This window comes from Silurus meridionalis, chromosome 17 (genome assembly GCF_014805685.1).
Source record: "Silurus meridionalis isolate SWU-2019-XX chromosome 17, ASM1480568v1, whole genome shotgun sequence".
NCBI lineage: Eukaryota > Metazoa > Chordata > Actinopteri > Siluriformes > Siluridae > Silurus > Silurus meridionalis.
In genome coordinates this window covers 28,928,666-28,936,165 of record NC_060900.1, presented here as the reverse complement: position 1 = coordinate 28,936,165, position 7,500 = coordinate 28,928,666, and the positions used below count along the sequence as shown (strand labels likewise).

The 7,500-nt window shown below is 43.2% G+C and overlaps 2 protein-coding genes across 4 annotated transcripts in view; one reads left to right on the top strand and one right to left on the bottom strand.

Annotated features, from left to right (window-relative positions):
• The window catches only part of dennd2da (DENN/MADD domain containing 2Da), a 27,368-nt gene extending 25,508 nt beyond the window's left edge, over nt 1-1,860 (top strand). For all 3 annotated transcript variants that reach the window (XM_046870237.1, XM_046870236.1, XM_046870238.1), the window contains 4 exons: nt 1-22; nt 275-356; nt 1,126-1,368; nt 1,544-1,860. The exon at nt 1-22 is cut by the window's left edge and continues 29 nt beyond it. In XM_046870237.1, coding sequence (XP_046726193.1) covers nt 1-22; nt 275-356; nt 1,126-1,368; nt 1,544-1,608 — 412 coding nt within the window. In that variant the 3' untranslated portion in view covers nt 1,609-1,860. The remainder of the gene's footprint in view (nt 23-274; nt 357-1,125; nt 1,369-1,543) is intronic.
• Nucleotides 1,861-2,000: 140 nt separating this feature from the next.
• zgc:194990 (uncharacterized protein LOC568410 homolog) overlaps nt 2,001-7,500 on the bottom strand; it is an 11,660-nt gene continuing 6,160 nt past the window's right edge. The window contains exons 6-10 of the mRNA XM_046870242.1: nt 6,469-6,606; nt 6,320-6,371; nt 3,302-3,328; nt 3,207-3,233; nt 2,001-3,073 (exon numbers count right to left, since the gene is read on the bottom strand). Of these exons, the coding sequence (XP_046726198.1) occupies nt 2,520-3,073; nt 3,207-3,233; nt 3,302-3,328; nt 6,320-6,371; nt 6,469-6,606 (798 nt within the window). The 3' untranslated portion in view covers nt 2,001-2,519. The remainder of the gene's footprint in view (nt 3,074-3,206; nt 3,234-3,301; nt 3,329-6,319; nt 6,372-6,468; nt 6,607-7,500) is intronic.

Genomic DNA, 7,500 nt, shown 5'->3' with positions numbered 1-7,500 from the left:
AAAGGAAACGTTCATCAAACGAGTGAGTTTTTATTTTCAAATTAAAGTACTTTTAAATGTAATATAAATATTAGTTATATTTTGAAAGGTTTATATATAAATGTATTTCTTCACAAATTTTAAACACTGATTATGATGCTCCTCATCTCTGACCCTCTCATGACCCCTGCTGGTGTGAAGCTGGAACTCCACCTCCTGACTCTCAGCCAATCAGAATGCACTAAAACTCAGCCCTGATATTAATAACGATGAATTTGTTTGTGTTCATGTGCAGATTGGAGACGAGGATTCCATCCTGCCTCCCAAACTGAAAGAGGAGATCCTTCAGGCTCTGAGGAGCAGAAGCCCCAATGCCAGTCAGTCTCAAACATCTCACCATTTATTTATAATGATTACCTTAGCCCCCCCCCCCACCCCACCCTCACTTACTCATCTTCAACCTCACTTACTCATCCTCAACCTCACCCTCTCTCACCCTCACCTTCACTCACCCCCTCACCCTCTCTCACCCCTCACCTCACCTTCACTCACCCCTCACCCACTCACCCCTCACCCTCTCTCACCCTCACCTTCACTCACCCTCTCTCACCCTCACACCCTGTTTTATATCTGTTTTAAATAAAACTAATTAATCAGAATAAAATGTTAGAGTTTCTTGATGTATATTTAGTTGGAGTATTTTATACAGTTTAATTTAAACGATTTATTTCCTTATTTTGATAATTTATTTTAAATAAGGAGAAAAATAAATCAATATAAATAAAAAAAAAAGTAATTTTTATTTCTTTATTTCTCTCTTAAGACTGACTTAACTAACCACTAGACCACCAGGGATTTCATTTATATAATGCTTTTAAAAAAATGTTTTTTCTCTGAAGAGCTGATGGGCGGAGCTTCAATTACATTTACTTATCCAATCACAGCCTTGGTCATGTGATATCATTACTGCTCTTTTTTTCGTCTAGCTCTGCGTTCATCAGAATCCTTTAGGAAATAATGACGATTAGCTAACAGTTTTCAGTGATGTGGTTAGCATTGATGTTAGCATGGTTAGCGGTGGTATTAGCTGATGTTATGTAAACTGATGTGGTGATAATTTGACTTTGCGTTAATGTGGTGTTTTAGGTTCGGAGGAACTGAACCGCATCGTCCCTGAAGCCTTCCTGCCGTTTTTTATTAAAACCGTCGGACATTTCTCCAAACACGTGGTGAGGAACGGACCAGACGCAGCGGCGCACTTTAACAAGAGAAACTTCTGTAAAGCCGTCCAGTCCAAAAGCACACGACATTTCGTCAAGAATTTCGTACAGACGCAGATGTTTGACCTGTTTATACAGGAAGTGGAGCAGAGACCCGCCTCTCAGAAAGGTGACACACCCACTATACTGCTAGACTTCAGACACGTCCACCATGTAACTGCACTCAGACACGCCTCACACCCGCGGCACTATTGGACACACCCACTGTGTAACTGGACATTTTAAATAATTATTACTGTTGTATTTTTTGTTATATATTTTTATATTTTCTCTTTTTTCTGCAGGTTATTTTGAGCAGAAGATCGCGGAGTATCAGAGGAAGCTTCAGGAGAAAGCGAAGAAACACTAAAAGTTTATAAACATATGTAAAATAAACAGAAGCTGGATGTTAAATAATTTTTTCCCAGTGTAGATAGAAAAACAAGAATTATTTATCTTTGAGTTTTATTGTAAAGTGGGAAATGTGTGTGTGTGTGTGAGAGAGAGATTTTGGTCTTTGAAAAGTCTTTAGATTTTTAGGTGATTGTTTTTTTTTTGTTTTTTTTTTAATCTGAGCCAGAATTCAAATAAAATAAAAAAAACTTCGTCAAAGTGGCGAAAACTATTTTTTTATGAAACTATTTATTTATTTACAGAGTCAACAATTAATGAACACCAGGCAAACATGCCAAAGCAGCTAATTTTTGTGTAAAAAGAAAATTGGAGATAATTATTTATTCAGATTTATTTGTCAATCATAAATAGTGCTGATTTTAATGTTTTTAATAAAAAACAAAACAAAAAAAAGACAGAATAAAGACTGTGCTGCAGTACTCACAATGTCCACTGGGTCGCGCAGTACATACGCTACTGAGCATGTGCACAGGCTGTAAAATCTAATCTCCTGAATAAACAATCATATTTACCATATTTCTGGTTTAGCAACAGCATCAGTTACATTTGATTCTTGTTCGTGTTTTCGGAGTCGCACACTTCCACACCCACCAATTAACATCAGCGCTCAAATGAGTCTGCATTGTGTTTAGCCAATCAGACGAAGGTAAAAATGACATCATAACTACGCAGCATTTTGAAAATTAGTTTCTATTAATTTCATGCTAACATTAGCGATGCAGCTTTAAGAGTGGTTATTAACCACACCCACTGAAATGTAAGCCATGCCCATAACCTGTGACATCAGAGATCAGAGACCTAGCAATTTTTCTAATGTATGCATATTGATTTAAAATTGTGTGTGTGTGTGTGTGTGTGTGAGAGAGCTCAGCAGAAGGGACACACCCCCTGACACACCTGTGGAGGTCGTATCTGCATGTGTGTGAGGATCTCGTTAGTGCCGAACACGGGGTACACCGGCTCCGTCAGCGTCTCACAGTACGTGTAAACGTGTGTGTGTGTCTCTGCGTCATAAAAAGAGATCTGTCCCTCCTCATAGTCCACACACACGCCAATCCGCCGAGGTGGGCGTGGCCTGTAGGGAAGGGGCGTGGTGGGGATGGTCAGAGCCTTCATCTCGCTCCCGCGCTCCAGACGCAGCGTGTAGAAGCCGCTCCGAGTGTTCAGAAAGCTGTAGCTGTTTAGAACAGCCGACTCTTTGGCCACGCCCACTCGCCAATCACGCTCACCAAGCTCCACCTCCCAGTAACTCCGCCCAGATGAGAGTCGCTCTGAACCTAGGACACAAAACCAGCCGGTAAAGCGTCGCTGGTGGGGCGTGGCCAGGCGGGAAGTGACCTCAGGAACGCAGAGCAGACGCTTCCGGTCCTCAGACACAAGCAGGGCAGGGTGAGCCGTCTCAGGGTCAAACGTCACTTCAACTAGGGAGGAAAAAACAGAGAGCTATTGTAAGGAGACTTCATCAGAGCTTTAACACTAGTACACCAGTGTGCATGCATGCACACACACACACACACACACACACACACACTCTTGAGGAAAAGTTTGTCATACCTGCAGCATCACAAATCCACTTCCACACTGTGAGGAAACAAAAGATTGTCACACAAACACAAGGAAACAATATGAAGTGTGTGTGTGTGTGTTACCAGCATGTGGAATATATTGAACAGCATCTAGACGGAGAGGAATATAAAGGAATACAAGATCAGACAGGAAACCTGCAGACTTGTGATTGAAATTAAACCATAAACAGCAAACAAACAGAATAAGACTAATTAGTGATGTACTTTAGGATTACTGTAATTTAAAAATGTGTGTGTGTGTGTGTGTGTGTGTGTGTGTGTGTGTGTGTGTGGTGGTATAACCCCTTTCTGTGTGTCAGTATGGTGTTTGTGTGTGTGTGTGTGTGTGTGTGTGTGTGTGTAGTGGTATAACCCCTCTGTGTGTCAGTATGGTGTGTGCGTGTGTGTGTAGTGGTATAACCCCTCTCTGTGTGTCAGTATGGTGTGTGTGTGTGTGTGTGTAGTGGTATAACCTCTCTGTGTGTCAGTATGTGTGTGTGTGTGTGTGTGTGTGTGTGTGTGTGTGTGTGGTGGTATAACCCCTCTCTGTGTCAGTATGGTGTGTGTGTGTGTGTGTGTGTGTGTGTGTGTGTGTGTGTGTGTGTGTGTGTGTGTGTGGTATAACCCCTCTGTGTGTCAGTGGTGTGTGTGTGTGTGTGTGTGTGTGTGTGTGTGTGTGTGGTGGTATAACCCTCTCTGTGTGTCAGTATGGTGTGTGTGTGTGTGTGTGTGTGTGTGTGTGTGTGTGTGTGTGTGTGTGTATAACCCCTCTGTGTGTCAGTATGGTGTGTGTGTGTGTGTGTGTGTGTGTGTGTGTGTGGTGGTATAACCCCTCTCTGTGTGTCAGTATGGTGTGTGTGTGTGTGTGTGTGTGTGTGTGTGTGTGTGGTGGTATAACCCCTCTGTGTGTCAGTATGGTGTGTGTGTGTGTGTGTGTGTGTGTGTGTGTGTGTGTGTGTGTGTGTGTAGTGGTATAACCTCTCTGTGTGTCAGTATGGTGTGTGTGTGTGTGTGTGTGTAGTGGTATAACCCCTCTGTGTGTCAGTATGGTGTGTGTGTGTGTGTGTGTGTGGTATAACCCTCTCTGTGTGTCAGTATGGTGTGTGTGTGTGTGTGTGTGTGTGTGTGTGTGTGGTATAACCCCTCTCTGTGTGTCAGTATGGTGTGTGTGTGTGTGTGTGTGTGTGTGTGTGTGTGTGTGGTGGTATAACCCCTCCTGTGTGTCAGTATGGTGTGTGTGTGTGTGTGTGTGTGTGTGTGTGTGTGTGTGTGTGTGTGTGTGTGTGTGTGTGGTGGTATAACCCCTCCTGTGTGTCAGTATGGTGTGTGTGTGTGTGTGTGTGTGTGTGTGTGGTGGTATAACCTCTCTGTGTGTCAGTATGGTGTGTGTGTGTGTGTGTGGTGTGTGTGTGTGTGTGTGTGTGTGGTGGTATAACCCCTCTGTGTGTCAGTATGGTGTGTGTGTGTGTGTGTGTGTGTGTGTGTGTGTGTGTGTGTGGTGGTATAACCCCTCTGTGTGTCAGTGTGTGTGTGTGTGTGTGTGTGTAGTGGTCATGGGCGTAAATTTTATTTAACAGTAGGGGGACAATAAATATAAAATCTCATGAGCAATTTTTGAAGGTGGACACAAATAATACAGTCAAATTGTACTTACAGTATAAAGACACAGTGTCCCCACAGTGAAACACTTTGTTTCTATCATTATTATTGTAGCATGGAGACTGCGTCAATTACAATGCTAATTCAAACTGCTTTACATAAATTAAGTAAAACTATCATAAAAAAATAATCACAACAATAAAAACAAGGAATTAAAAAAGGTTTAACATGGGGTGAGTTCAAACGTAGCACAGTGCTCATTTAGTAAATGCACAGATAAACAATATGCTAATTGTGTGTTAATGTTAGGGTAACATTATGCCAAGTCGCCCCAAATAAAACACTGCATGGGAAACTGCTTTGGTGTGTTAGCTGCAGTGCACTAGTACATTAGTTGCAGTGTTAGCTGCAGTGCACTAGTACATTAGCTGCAGTGCACTAGTACATTAGTTGCAAGTTAGCTGCAGTGCACTAGTACATTAGTTGCAGTGTTAGCTGCAGTGCACTAGTACATTAGTTGCAGTGCACTAGTACATTAGTTTGCAGTGTTAGCTGCAGTGCACTAGTACATTAGTTGCAGTGTTAGCTGCAGTGCACTAGTACATTAGCTGCAGTGTTGGTTGCAGTGCACTGGTACATTGGTTGCAGTGTTGGCTGCAGTGCACTAGTACATTAGTTGCAGTGTTGGTTGCAGTGCACTGGTACATTAGTTGCAGTGTTGGCTGCGGTGCACTAGTACATTGGTTGCAGTGTTGGCTGCAGTGCACTAGTACATTGGTTGCAGTGTTGGCTGCGGTGCACTAGTACATTGGTTGCAGTGTTAGCTGCAGTGCACTAGTACATTGGTTGCAGTTAGCTGCAGTGTTAGCTGCAGTGCACTAGTACATTAGCTGCAGTGTTGGTTGCGGTGCACTAGTACATTGGTTGCAGTGTTGGCTGCGGTGCACTAGTACATTGGTTGCAGTGTTAGCTGCAGTGCACTAGTACATTAGCTGCAGTGTTAGTGTCAGTGCACTATGCTACAAGCTATTGTAAACAAGCTAACGTTAACTAGATAAGTCATATTTTAATCGCTAATATAGCAGATTCATGGAAAATTACATCCGTAATCAGCATTTTTGCCGCAACTAATTTATGAATAAGTCTGCATCTACTACATTAAAGAGAATCGCTTTATTTAAAGTGAATAAAATACACTAGTTAATGGAGTTGAACATTAATTGAGCCGCAGACACACACCTGACATGTCCCCTCCATCCCACCCCGGGATTTACACCCATGGTAGTGGTATAACCCTCTCTCTGTGTGTCAGTATGGTGTGTGTGTGTGTGTAGTGGTGGTGGTATAACCCTCTCTCTGTGTGTCAGTATGGTGTGTGTGTGTGTGTAGTGGTGGTGGTATAACCCTCTCTCTGTGTGTCAGTGTGTGTGTGTGTGTGTGTGTGTGTGTGTGTGTGTGTGTGTGTGTGTGTGTAGCAATAAAGTAAAGTTAACAGTGACTCACTGATGCTATGAAGATTCTGTTTGTTTCTGAGCCACAAAGAAGGAACGAGCTCCTGTCAATCAAGTACAAGTTATAATAGTGTGTGTTTATTTGTAAGAGTGTGTAAGTGAGTGTGTTCATATGTAAGGTTGTGTGCTAGTGTGTAAGACCTTGTTCAGATGTTCAGCGTGTGTGATCCAGATGAGTAGCTCCAATGCAGACTGAAGATGAGAGATCCGTCCTTTATTCCACTGCAGCTCCAAATCATCTAACACCTTCATCACCACCTCACCCACACACACACCATACTGACACACACAGAGAGGGTTAATACCACTACACACACACACACACACACACACACACACACCATACTGACACACACAGAGAGAGGTTAATACCACTACACACACACCACACACACAGAGAGGGTTAATACCACTACACACACACACACCATACTGACACACACAGAGAGGTTAATACCACTACACACACACACACACACACACCATACTGACACACACAGAGGTTAATACCACTACACACACACACACACACACACCATACTGACACACACAGAGAGAGGGTTAATACCACTACACACACACACACACACACACACACACACAGAGAGAGGGTTAATACCACTACACACACACACACACACACACACACACACACACACACACACACACACACACACACACCATACTGACACACACAGAGAGAGGTTAATACCACACACACACACACACACCACACACACAGAGAGGTTAATACCACACACACACACACACACACACACACAGAGAGAGGTTAATACCACACACACACACACACACACACACACACAGAGAGAGAGGTTAATACCACTACACACACACACACACACACACACACACACACACACAGAGAGAGGTTAATACCACTACACACACACACACACACACACACACACACACACACACACACAGAGAGAGGTTAATACCACCACACACACACACACACACACACACACACACACACACACACACAGAGAGAGGGTTAATACCACCACACACACACACACACACACACACACACACACACACAGAGAGGTTAATACCACCACACACACACACACACACACACACACACACACACACACACACACAGAGAGGGTTAATACCACTACACACACACACACACACACACACACA